A 13,332-nucleotide genomic window follows, 5' to 3' on the forward strand; every position below is an offset into this window, starting at 1 on the left:
GTAGGAGAACCGTTTCATTCGAGCAGCGATAAAGCTGCCATCACATTGATTCGCAGTCGACCATCAGGAGGTTTGCCATTTAAGTGGGTTGTTGTTGGGTAGATTGTTTAGGGGTTGGAATGACGCATTGAAGTTGAGAATAATTTCACCAATCATGTGCAATTTTACCTTACTTTCACCAAGGGAGGGAGTTGATTAAACAAGATTGAGCAGAAAATGTAGATTCATTGGAAGTTGAGAATAATTTCACCAATCATGTGCAATTTTACCTTACTTTGCCTTGTAATTTCTTGTCTTGTATGTAACTAGGGAAAAAACTATAATCATAAGAAAATTCGGTACACATTGCAGAGTAAAATTTCAGTTAAGTAATGTTATTCACACACCTTTTTTATTTCGTACATCCTTATTAATTTTAATTCATTGATCTTTTTCAATTCATCCAATTCAAAAATCAAAAATTAAAAAAAATAAAAAATATGTGAGAGATTAAAATTGACATGTGGATAGCACCATCCCTTTCAGAATTCCCAAGAGCAAGAATAAATAGGATCAAAAGAAAGACCCCACCTATCCAACTAATGGGCGCCACTTATCCAACTACCTTCCATACATTCAAATGGCAACCTTCATATGTCCTCTGGTTAAACCTAACAATAATACCAGAAACAAACTTGGCACTTGGCAGCCATAAGTCATGGCCACTACAACTTCTCTGCTTCCCAAATCCTTCCCACCATTTCTCACCAACGCACCTTCATTCCCCTCAACCCTTTTCACTAAGCTCTCGTCTTTCAACGCACAGGACCACCCCCATTGCACAAAAAGGCCTAACCTTCAAACAAATGCCAAGAAGAAGAACCCCTGGCTCGACCCTTTTGATGATGGGGAGGACCCTGACATGGAGTACGGATCCCTCTTCGCGGACGGGAAGCAGGACGAGGATGATAGGCCACCCGAAAACCCGGATAATCCATACGGGTTCTTGAAGTTCCCAATGGGGTACAGTGTGGAAGTGGCATCACTGGCATTGAAAGTGAGGGGGGATGTTAGGAGGTGCTGCTGTGTGGTTTCTGGTGGTGTGTATGAGAATTTGCTGTTTTTTCCGGTAATTCAGTTGCTTAAGGACCGGTATCCCGGCGTGCAAGTGGATGCGGTGACTTCTGCTAGAGGGAAGCAAGCTTATGAGTTGAATAAGAATGTGAGATGGGCTGACGTGTATGATCCTGATGATCATTTTCCTGAGCCTGCTGAGTATACTGACATGGTTGGACTCCTTAAGGTTGGTTGGTAAAAATATCTCTATTATTCTTCTCTAATATCATTTGGGCAATTCGTTTATCTCTATGTTAAGTAAAAGGATTAGGGCCCGTCTGGTAACGTTTTTGGAGAATATTTTCATAAAAATGATAACGAGAAAATGGATTTGCATTGTCAAGATTCAAAATGTTGCAGTTTCGATCATTCGTGGAGATGTTCTCTTTCAGTGTCTTCCTTACAAACTATGTTTCTCATACAAGAAGGGTTTCACTACTTGGATAGAAGATAATGTTTTTCCAAATTTGCATCCAAACGACTTCAAAAGTAGCGGAATGATTCCCGCTTCTTGAATCACAGAACAATAATGCAAAGAAATTTATCGACAAGAATGATCTTTACGGTTCTTTTCTGCAACGAGGCATGTGAGCAATTAAAGATTTAGTAAGGCAGCTTCGTACTCGAGTAAACTGGAACTAAATTATTAAGTGCCTAATTGAGAATGCTCTTGGTTTTTGGCCATAAAGGATTCATCTTGTTAAACTTCATACTTAATGAGTTCCCTACTTGATTTAAATTTGTAACCGATTGCGTTAACTGTTACAGAGTAGGTACTATGACATGATCTTATCAACCAAGCTAGCAGGTCTCGGCCATGGAATATTTTTGTTCATGACAACAGCCAGAGAGAGGGTGAGCTACATTTATCCAAATGTAAACGCTGCAGGAGCTGGATTGTTTCTATCTGAAACATTTAGACCGAATGGTATGAATCTCGCTGAAGGCGGGTATAACATGTGAGTTTATAATAATACAACACAGATGATTTTGATACTTCCTATGAAAAATGAACACCTCCTTGGATGCATAGTGAGAGCTTTTATTTGAAGCAGAAAATTGTTCTGCAGGGATAGCTGGAACAAGTATTGGTAAAATTATTACGCTGCGTTTTGACACTAATTCTGTATTTAGAAAAATTATACACGTGATTTTCAATTCAGGTATCACCAGATGGTGGATTGGTTGGGGAGACCAGTGCGGGATGTGCCACGACAAGCTTTGCCCCCGCTTAAAATATCAATTTCAAAGAAGCTAAAGCAGACTGTAGAGTCAAAATACAAGAAAGCAGGTGTAGATAAAGGAAAGTATATTGTGATTCACGGCTTGGAGTCGGATTCAAAAGCCTCGATGCAGTCTAAGGGGGATAGTGATAGCTTGCTACCCATCAAAACTTGGGCTGCAATAGTCCGCAGTATAAGGTAAGAAATTTATGGAATTTCCGTTCTGAAGGTTCTTCCGGAAACATACAACACAAACCTACACACACACACACACACACACACAAGGAATATAAAAGTTTATATGCATTGACCCTACAGAATGAGAATGTTTAATTTATAGTTGGCCAGGAAGTTTTTGTAAGTATTGATCTAGAGCTGCATTTGTTGTTCTAATGCCGACAGGGAATTTAGGCCAGTTTTTGTCATTCCACATGAGAAGGAAAGGGAAAATGTGGAGGAAATAGTTGGAGAAGATACCAGCATTGTGTTCATAACAACCCCTGGGCAGGTAGGGATAAATTACTTCACTAATTTCCCACACTTTTTGCACGAAAACGAAACAGCTTGGAGAACTATACATACAAAACTTTCGAGTAAATATTATTGTAAAGAGATGTAAAGAGATGGATGGGTTGGAAAACCATCTGCCATACAAATACTTTTCCGGTGCTTTACCTTACCAATGTCTCCTGCTGGAAAAATGAAACCACTTTTGTTTCGTGATCTCAATCCTCTTTCATTCAGAGCAATGGTAAATTTTATCAAGGACTTTGCGGCCTTGCCTGCAAAATAGTCAATGAATGAAGCATGATCGACCTCTAATGGCTTTCCTTTTTATTTTCTTTAGCTTGCCGCTCTTATCAATGACTCGGCTGGTGTGATAACTACAAATACCGCAGCTATCCAACTGGCAAATGCACGCCAAAAACCCTGGTAAATGACATATGTGAATACTAGTTTTCTTGGGTTAGATAAGTACTTGTTTGAGCATATCCTATGTTCTCCATTTCGTTTTTTTCGTGGGATCTATTTTTTCTCACCATTGGATTTTGATTTTCAAATCAGTTGATTCTAAAGATATCAATCCCCTTGAACTCATAATGTCATTGTTTTTCAGCATTGCATTATTTGGCTCTGCAGAGAAGGGGAAACTATTCATTCCCAACGCAGAGGAGAAGAACTGTGTTATTGTTTCATCCAAGACAAAAAAGTTGAAGGACATTGACACTGAAGCTGTTAAAAATGCACTTCCAATTTTCAATGTGTCCCTAGCTCTAGTCTAAAAAGGGGTTAAAGCTCACCCTGATTAGTGATTTAATTACTTTTGTTCTTGTTGTATTAATACGTTATCTTCACCCCAGTTTGTATAGCAGACCATTAAGCCAATGTTGATTAATAAAATCAGGATATATTTTTTCTGCTATCGACGTTCTGAGTGTTAACATATTCCCAAATCGTTTAAACGCACAAGAGAATTCCATACACAAGTATGAATCCTACACCAAAATAGTTCAAGGACAATCCTACAATAAGGGTACATTAAGAGAGGACAAAACATCAGAACCAGTTCTTTTCCTGATGACGGGATCACATTGTTCGGTGAGCTTGAACTAAAAGGACTAGGCCGGCATCCTGTTCCAGAACTCTGAGAACACATTTGATGTTTACACACCTCTGTAGCTTGCTGTCCGAGCAACAATGCTGGTTGCTATGAGACAATCGGCTGTTCTTGCTTCCATGAGTATGGGTATGTGGCGCTGAAGGTTTTCCAAATCAGTTCCTCGCAAAAGTAGCATCCTGTTGAGATTCACAAACACATGTTCCAGCATCAGCAAGAACTGCAGCTCAAACAAGTGGATAATGCAGGTGCATCGTTCCAGCTCTTTTCGCAAGTGGGACTGCTTTCGGTAGGTTTCTAACGTCATTTGACATGAAATCACATTCCCAGTTTCTTGAGCAAGGGCCAACCCTGAAATGCCATTGAGATACCAAGGCTGGCAGTGACTAAACCAGCCTAGTTGTCTGCTAATATCATCACAAATTTCAGACTTTTGGATTCCAATTCTTGTGTTCCCGGTTTTAGACGCTGGACTAAGGGTTTTCTAAACTTTCTGCTACGTTCAAATAAAAATGAGTGAGAATTTCTTTTCAAAATTTCTTGAGGTCATTGATTTCAAGCTCATAAGATAACAGTAGAAGTTATTACGAGAGTGCGTAAAATTTATAGACAACAGATCAAAGAAAAGGAATGCATCATCCCATCTTATCATGTTGAAATCGTCCGCGATCATCGCAGTTGGCACGGTTATTGAAATTGTTCGGGAAAAAAAATCAGGGATACAAGCACTTATCCAAAAGAAAAGAAAAGAAAAGAGAAAGAGAGTACATTACGAAGGAGACAGAAACCAAATTCAACAAAATCACTGTAATCTCAATTGAAGAATATTTGATGTTCGAATCTTGACTGTTTCTGATTCTCTGGTCTAATTCGAACGTTGAATTATGAGCGTGGTTTTGCGCGAGTTGCAGGATCTTCCTTCGACTCCAAATATATCATTGCAACATAACCCAACGTCCACAACGAAATGTACTGAAATGGTACCCACGATACGCATGCAAAAAGACTTAAAATGCTTCCCACATACTGAGGATCTTTTACGTACCCAAATGGAAATTCTGTCACCCAGGGAATGTTCTTCCCAAAACGTACTCCATAATACGTACCAGATTCACCGAGCAACTGATAGACCCTACAAATAATCAAATGGAAATTCTGTCACCCACGATACGCATGCAAATTGTCACTTATATATTTCAAACAATCGATTTATCAAAGAGAAAAGCGAACAATCAAATCCCCAACTGCAGAACTCTTGGTCTCACATAAATCACAGTTACATTGAATGGTTAAGAGAGTAAATTGATCACAAAGTTCTTTTAAACATTCAACGCTTCTGGTTCTTGTCGCATACAACTGAAATGTAGGCTACAATTATATCAAGCACATTTTCATTGTACTTAAAATCCAATGGAAATATTAATAAGTCCACCGTCGGGACTATCTTACAAGGTCCTAGGTTTATTCTCATTATGCTTCCCATTCTGCAGACTCCATCTATTTCAACTACTGCAGATAATTTTCAGTGTGATGACTGCACAATAATGCATACAGCACCGGTGTGCTCCAATTTGCTCCAATTATTTGGTTGAAATGCAAAAGCATGTTGTCATCAACAGAAATTTCAGAACAAAAAGCTGAAAAAGTTTATCAAGTGGTGGTAAAGGTTTGCAATGCCCTATTTATCTTTATAGTCAAGAATAATTTTGACAAGAAGAAACTCAGTGCTCTCTTCTCCTTATCTCCCTCTTTGCTCCACTGGGATAGGGAACATAAAAATTACCTTAAAGTTCTAACTAACAAGGATGTTAACACAAATGATTTGTGGTTCAATCAACCAGATGTTTACCGTGATGGAATACACCAAGGGAACATCAAAAGGAACTAGACATCAAGCTAGGGGCGATGAACTAAACGCCAGTTCTAGCACATTAATTTTTCTAACAGACATTATTTTTGTCTCAATCCCACTCTTCCTTTTCCCATTACACCATGAAGTAAAATAATTTCACTCCTATGAATTATATGATTTCATACATTCAATGCATCTTTTTCCTCTGTCAGGATTTCTACCTATAAGCGCCTCGTTTCCCATTAACTAGGAAGACCCGTCTATAGATGCAGAATACGAAAGATGGGCTTGCAATGTGCCCCCGTAACATTTAAGTACAATTTGAAAAAGGATATTCATAGCAATGATGACAGATCTCACATCAGTGTATCTATACTAGCATCACAAAATACGAGCTACACCACATTTCCTTTGGATTAAAATGCACCCTGTTCTCCACATCCGCCATGAAAACTATACGCATCGCCAACACCCAAAAGAGATATTCAGTTTAAGAGCAGCCAAACTACCATAGCCTGCAGCTGTGCAGCATGACATATAACTATGACCAACATGAAAAATGAAAACCATTTTCCGTCAAGTCCATCAGCTGTAGAGCATGAACTAATTAAGCAAGATTAGAAAGAATTTATCAATCCAGCTTAGTGTCATACAGATTCAGGACATGTAAATCAATTGACTAATCAAACAATTAAAAGCTCACCGCGCCGACTACCTAATCAATGAACCCAAATTCCATAACATAAAAACACATCCAAATAAAACTGAAAACTGGGAAGTACCAATGTCTCAAAACAACAAATAAAACATCTATAAAAAGGACTAACCTGAAGTTGAGGAACTGGCCAAAGGCAATGAGGGGCCAGAAGTAAAGAGGGGGAGGCCAAGAGAAGGTAGAGACCGAGAAAAGAGAAAGGAACTGAATCAGCTTCAGGAAATGAGACACATAGGCCATCACTTTGCATGGGTCACGCCCCTTCCCACACATCTCTACCCATGTTTGTGGGTAACTCCATAGCCAATAGTAGAATGGGAAGGGTGAAAGCACTCCTATTGCCGCTGCTATCCCCATTTTTCTTTTTTCTCCTTCTCACCTAATTTTCTCTCACTTTCTCTGGAAAACGATTCCTTTCATGGGTGGCTCTGGCTGGCTCATCGAATATGAGCTCTTGTGTGTTTGTATTGGTTATGAGGTCGGTGGCAGGCCCATGTTTACAGCCCGATACTTAGCAGGCTTTGAGGTATCGCATCTTCAAAAGCACGTAAAAGGGTTTTTATTTATTTATTTATTTATTTATTTTTATACAAGCGATATTAGAGGAAAGAGATATGAAGTTTTGAACCTCGATGTTACAACCAAGCAGAGATGTGAAGAGGAGATGAGTAACATAGGGTTGAGAGAAAATGGAGAGTAATGATTCTCCAGTTTCTCCAAACAAAACCCTAACGAAGGAAAAAACTTAGCATTACCTCACTATAGGGCCGACCTCACTAGTGTTAGTGGGACTTCGGGAATTTTAGTTTTAAGTTAAACCGTTTAACTTGTCGGCTTTATTGATCAAGGCTCGTTGGGTGCTGAAACTCGAACCAACTTAAGGCCCAATTCAAACTTATTTGTTTGATTGGTTAACTTTTAATTTTATCCTAGCCATAATTCATAAACAATTAGAATTTTTAACCGCTTTTACTTAATTCCATGGTATTCTTCAATCCGTATCATACAAGATATGTGATCCATTAGTTCTGATTAGCGAGGTAGTGTGCGATGATGAGAAATGGCTAATCTTCAAAACTTACACAAGCCATGAGTGATACCTAACAGTATATCATGGCTACCTAAGCTAAACAGAAGAAGTGGAGAACATAATCAGTTGGAATTACGATGTAATAAGGTCCTTTTGTATATCAATATTCTTGTTCATATTGATAGGTTGACAATTTAATCATGTCTATTAGTCGTTATGATTATCTTATCTATATCATTATTGTGAATGTGATTTGGAACATACCTCCTAAATCATGTTCATATGTTATGACAAGAGACGCTTGAATCATATCATATAATAGAGCATTTTCCTTCAACGGTTGAAGGTTAGTCTCACATGCCTCTATCAATAATAAATGTTTCCAACAATGCACGTATCCAACGTTCGAGGTGTGTCAAGAGGCGAATCCACATAGGGATCCACGTGGAATCATTTACTCTATCAAATCTAAAAGGATTAATCCCACTTAGTTGACATTTTATTTATAATAACCAAAAAGCTTTACACTCATTGTTGGATATAGGAAACTTTCAACCCTTGTAAATAAAGACTTAGTAGAGGCTGTCTTGCATTATAAACATGCAAACTTCAAGTCCCAACCCTAGCCCCAAACCCCACCACTTGTTGCTGTGCCGTCACCACCCAGGCTATCGCCTTTAGCCGCTCACTTCGCGGCCCTCAATTCAATTTTTCGTCTACATTTTTTTTTTTGAGGACCCCCAAAATTTGAATTTTGAATCCGTCATTGGTGTGTCTAACATGTTAGCACAATAGAGATGTCTCCACTGTCGAGCGAGATTTTGGAGGTGGTGTCTCATCCATCCTTAATACTCCCATGCCTGGGCTTGAAATCTCACAAATGCTTTAGAGCAGTTTCACCCCTAAAAAAATGCGCCAGCACTCAACCCATTTAATCCACTCAGTGAACAGTAATAGGTCAAATGCATCTCAATCCTTAAAAAAATAGCTTAGTCAATTTTTTTAAAATAATAATTTTATTTTTAATTTCTGACAAGCAAGCAAGTAAACATTGAGCAACTGTTTTGCTTTCTCATCTACTTTCATGGCTGCAACTGTTTCGCTCTCTTTCTCTTTATATCCACGGCAATACTACCACCACCACTGCCATCTTGTCTCCCCCACCCACCAGTTCAAACCCCCACCAAAACCTTCCCCTCACTCCCTCTACCTCCTCAACTATTCTCCCCAAGTACCCACTTTCTACTTTCCCCAAATCAGACCGTTTCGCCTTCAAATCCTTCGTCGAGTCATTCGCAAAGTCGATGTTTTTGCCTTCTAGGTATGTGTCTGTGCTGGGCTACTTGGTCAAGCAGTACTTGTTTGAAAGAACGAAGCTTCTTCCCAACACCGCCACACTCATAGCGTTTTACAGAAGAAGAAAAGAAGAGGACTAGGCTATTTTTTAATATTAGGATTTCAGCTTGCTGACATCATACAGGTCAGTCCATGGCTTTGTCAATTTTGGGTTGGCCTTGAGACCAACTTAGGCTGGGTGCCAGCCTGTCTGTTGGGCTGAAGTGGAATGGCTCGGTGTCGGGTCAATAATTTGACTAAGTGTTGGTCTATTTGTTTCCCGGTGGAATTGCTCTTAAAGGCAGTTCGTCAATCAAGGTCAGTTCATGTGTCGTCCCCTCATGGGCGTTGATTTTTTGTTACCACAATGGGAACTGACATATCGAACCTGCCCCATCTTGTTGCCTTCTACTTTTTTTTGGCCTCTCCATCCCTACAACATATTATAATTGCATAACTTCATTTTTTTTTTTTTCTCTCTCTCTTCGACATTATGTTACAAGACAGATATTTTCTTGGTTATTGGGTGACCAAATAATACATGATCACTTATTTTTAAATTTGATAGGAAGAGTGGAGAATAAATAAATGTGTTTTAAGAGCGCTTGATTGTTTGGACCAATCTAATCTGGACAAAACATAAAGTTAATTAAAAAAACTAGATGTATTAGCATTAGACCCTCACTTACATGTTACATTTTAAGCCATTTAAAATGCGAGCCTTAAATAAGACCATGCCAAGTAGGTTTATTCAAATTAGTCCTGCAATTAGTCCAAACCAAGTCTCTCTGATGCAACAAACACCCGTGTTTTAATCTCAACTTTTATTATTAATTTCAAAGATACAAGACCATGAATTATTGATAAACGTACTGACTTTTAGTCGGAAGAAACTCTTGTTATAAATGCATAATTGCAACAAACATACATAACACAACAAATAAATGTATTTCTTTTCAGCATAAAAAACCAAATAAAAATATGAGATGGATCATTTTCTTTTTCATTTTCTAAAGTATGAGATAATTACAAAATCCATAACTTATGGAGGCATGGTGCCTCAAAGAAAATATAGGGTAGTTCTATCCGCTCATTTTTAACTCTCACACGCCTCTTGTTAATTTGGTTCTTTGAGGCTATCTCCAATCGATCCGGCCATAATGTTATAGGGCTAAAAATAGCTCGAAATGACACAATAATTGTCTCTAACCGAAGGTTAGGCCAAAGGGCTTGTGGATCCCACCGGGCCAAAACTACCAAATCAGACCAACGAGCTGGCCATCTCTAGCTGGCCATCTCCAGCTGGCCAGCTAGCCTGATGAGCCTAGCCTACTTTTTTTTTTTGGACGAATTTTAAAAAAAATGTAATTTTTTTCCTACAGCATTTCTCACGTATTTTTCATCATTCCATACTATCTTACCTAATTTTATTTCAATTCTTCACATTCTATTCTCTTCCAATAATTTTTCCTTTAATTTTTTCAATCATTTTTCAAATGACCACCTCTTTCAATAATCTTCCAATATGTTTGAAAATCTTATTTTAATATGGTATTTTAATTTAATTAACTATAATAATTCAATTAAAATAATAAATTATGTTTTGCCTATGATATTTTGGCCTCCTTGGTTGGAGATGATTTTTTGTCACAGGGTTATGTTTGGCCTATGGCCTTTTGATCCCTTCAGTTGAAGATGGTATGAAATATGGTCTGACGTTGTTCATTAAAATATAATTTCTTGGAGGGTTATAGGGATAAAGAGAGCCATCTGGCTCTCCTTCGATTGGAGATAGCTTGATCATCTTCAACTTTTTCTATTTGACACTACAAAATTAAGAAAGATTTGTGAGAGGTGAAGGGATATATCCCATCCCCCATCAAAATGCCACCATGATATCTCCCTCCTCCCATATGGATCTGGTGGACAGGTCCCACGAACCACCACCATCCATGTTCTGTTAGCTCACTCACTGCCACTATATGCTAAGCATACAAAAGCAAACTCTGTGCAGTAGACGACATGACCACAATAGTAACATTGCACCAACCGTAGGCCATAACTTCATTTCTTTCTTCTTCTTCCTTTTCCATATCATGAAAAGAACACGGCGCATGTCCTCTCTATGCGCGTGTGAACTGTCCATAATTTGAAGGCTTCTAGAGTTGCTATTTATTATGCCTTTAAAGTGAGGCCGTCCCTTAGATGTGACACCTACCCTAAGGATTAAGGTCATGCATATGTACACTCCACGCATGACTCGGTAGGGGAAATTCTTGTGTATTGTCAGCCTCAAAGTAGCCTCTTTCACAGGCAATTTAACTAGAAATTAAATTTCTAATACATGAGCACAAATTTGTGTATGCAGTCACACAACCATGTGATGTGATTGTTGGGCATTAGAATTTATCAACTTGTAAGCTCCTATTGGAAAATACACAAAAACAGGTTCTTTTTCTTTTTCATTTCATCCGAATCATCAAAATTTTAAAAATAAAATAAAAATGATTCTCTTTTCTTGAAGAGTGCATGAACTTAGAACATATATACAGGAATCACTAAAGGGATACATGAATCAACACAAATTCATAAACCATCTAATTCATGAAATTTGTTTTGCTTCTATCAGTGCCAACCTTGAAGATGAAGTTTTTACTCGTAACAAAACAAGAATTGTTTCTTTTGGAATGTTATTCAATTCAAATCTTAAAAATAGATAACTCATGAATGATTTAGATTTGCCGGCTTTGAATGTGCCTCCTAAATACTTACGTTCGATTTAGGGCTGGTTTAGTACTGCTGTGCTTTGAAAAAAAAAAAATTACTTCTGTTGTGCTGTGAAAATGAGCTCATTTTTGCTGCTTCACGTTTTCAGTTTTTTTTCACCTAAAACTGTGAAAATAAGTTATTTTTAAATGTTTACCAAACACCTTTTTTAGCTCAATTTTTTTTATACTCATTTTTTATAAAAGCATATCAGTATCAAACCAGTACTTATTCACAGTATACAATACACTTATCTAAATTTGAGACGCAGTATATGTTAGAAAAAGAAGACCCTAACTACTCGGGGTGAACTCATTCCAGATTGACAGAACGCATATACGTAGACTAATTAGGTAAAAGTTGGCACTTATTATTTGGTCATACTAACACAAAAGTGATTAATACACAGAAAAATTAGGATGAGAGTTGAATATTCTAAGTTCACAAATGGGAATGATTGAAAAAACAGGAATCTGACTTGTCAGTGCCATGTGTACACGGAGTGATGAAGACCAAACATGTGAAGTGTGAACCCGCACAGTCAAATAATCCAATAAAAAAAAAAGTAATATACACTATCCTGGCCCACCAATCATGGCCTGTCTGTAAGACTACTCCAAATTAAAGAAACATTCCCACCAATACCGACTATTGACGGTATTGAATACATTAAGGAAAAAAAAAATCGAAACTATTGCATAATTTAGATGAGGGGAAGTTTCGAATTCGGAACTTATAATTAAAAATTCAATACTCTGTATATTAAGATATTAGACAACATGCAACAGATGACTTATCTATATGAGTAATGCTACGTAGATTAATTTTTTTAAGAGAAATGCTAAAGGACTCTTTCAATACTGGGGCTCTCCCTAGACTCTCTGTCACCTCATGTTTTTGGCACATTGTTTTATAATGATTGTACAAGGATTGACGTTAAACTTTGAGGTGACAAAGGGTTCATGAAGAGTCTCACTTTTGAAAGAGTCCCCTTAGCATTCTCACTTTTTAGAACAAATTTGTAAATTATGTGATGGGTTATTAATAAGAAATATATATGTTAATCAATACTTAAGTAATAATTTAATCATTAATAATCACGTTATATGTTTTATAAATATGGTTAATTATATGGTCTCCCTCATATTACTCCCATCTATATGTAATTATTCATTTTTTAAACAAACTATATTATGGTTTAGATCCTTTTATTATTATTTCAATTTAATGAATAAAATTATTGCTACACACATCATTATACCAAATTACTACCTTTAGAAGATGGGAAATGATTAGTACATATCTATTAGAAAATGACAATCACATTTTTTTGTTCTTTTTACACACACCAAATCAAATAAAAATAAAGAACATAATTAAACAAAAATGTAAGAAAAAGAAAAATAATGTGCGTTTATCATTTTCTTTACTATTTTCAAATTTTGCACATTCTTATCTGTTTTATCACTTAATTGACTACAAGAGAAATGCTAAGAGCATCTCTAAACGAGACGTCAAATTCAAAATATCAAAATTCAATTTGATAGTTGACTTGGCAATTTGACACACTATCAATATTTTCCTTCCACTTGATATGCCAAAATTTATTGCTTCATTTATGTTTTTTTAAACAAAAATAATAAAAGTTGGGTTGTTATTGGTTTAAAAATAATAAAATAATACATACATGTTCTAGCA

The 13,332-nt window shown here is 37.1% G+C and overlaps 2 protein-coding genes across 2 annotated transcripts; one reads left to right on the top strand and one right to left on the bottom strand.

Moving 5' to 3' along the window:
* Nucleotides 1-676: 676 nt before the first annotated feature.
* Nucleotides 677-3,739, top strand: LOC103945360 (uncharacterized). The gene is given in 6 exon segments (NM_001302309.1): nucleotides 677-1,282; nucleotides 1,864-2,054; nucleotides 2,259-2,516; nucleotides 2,721-2,826; nucleotides 3,166-3,251; nucleotides 3,436-3,739. Coding segments are annotated over 6 exon segments (1,392 nt in total). The 5' UTR covers nucleotides 677-697; the 3' UTR covers nucleotides 3,602-3,739.
* An 816-nt stretch (nucleotides 3,740-4,555) lies between these two features.
* Nucleotides 4,556-6,949, bottom strand: LOC103945361 (phosphatidyl-N-methylethanolamine N-methyltransferase). Its single transcript, XM_009355919.3, has 2 exons — nucleotides 6,616-6,949; nucleotides 4,556-5,068 (listed from the first exon to the last, which is right to left on the bottom strand). The coding sequence occupies exons 1-2, from the start codon at nucleotides 6,858-6,860 to the stop codon at nucleotides 4,819-4,821; spliced, it is 495 nt and encodes a 164-aa protein (XP_009354194.2). The 5' UTR covers nucleotides 6,861-6,949; the 3' UTR covers nucleotides 4,556-4,818.
* Nucleotides 6,950-13,332: the final 6,383 nt, after the last annotated feature.

Source organism: the organism of the source record quoted next, unplaced genomic scaffold (assembly GCF_019419815.1).
Source record: "Pyrus x bretschneideri cultivar Hongxiangsu unplaced genomic scaffold, Pyrus_bretschneideri_v1 Contig20, whole genome shotgun sequence".
NCBI classification, from domain to species: Eukaryota; Viridiplantae; Streptophyta; class Magnoliopsida; order Rosales; family Rosaceae; genus Pyrus; species Pyrus x bretschneideri.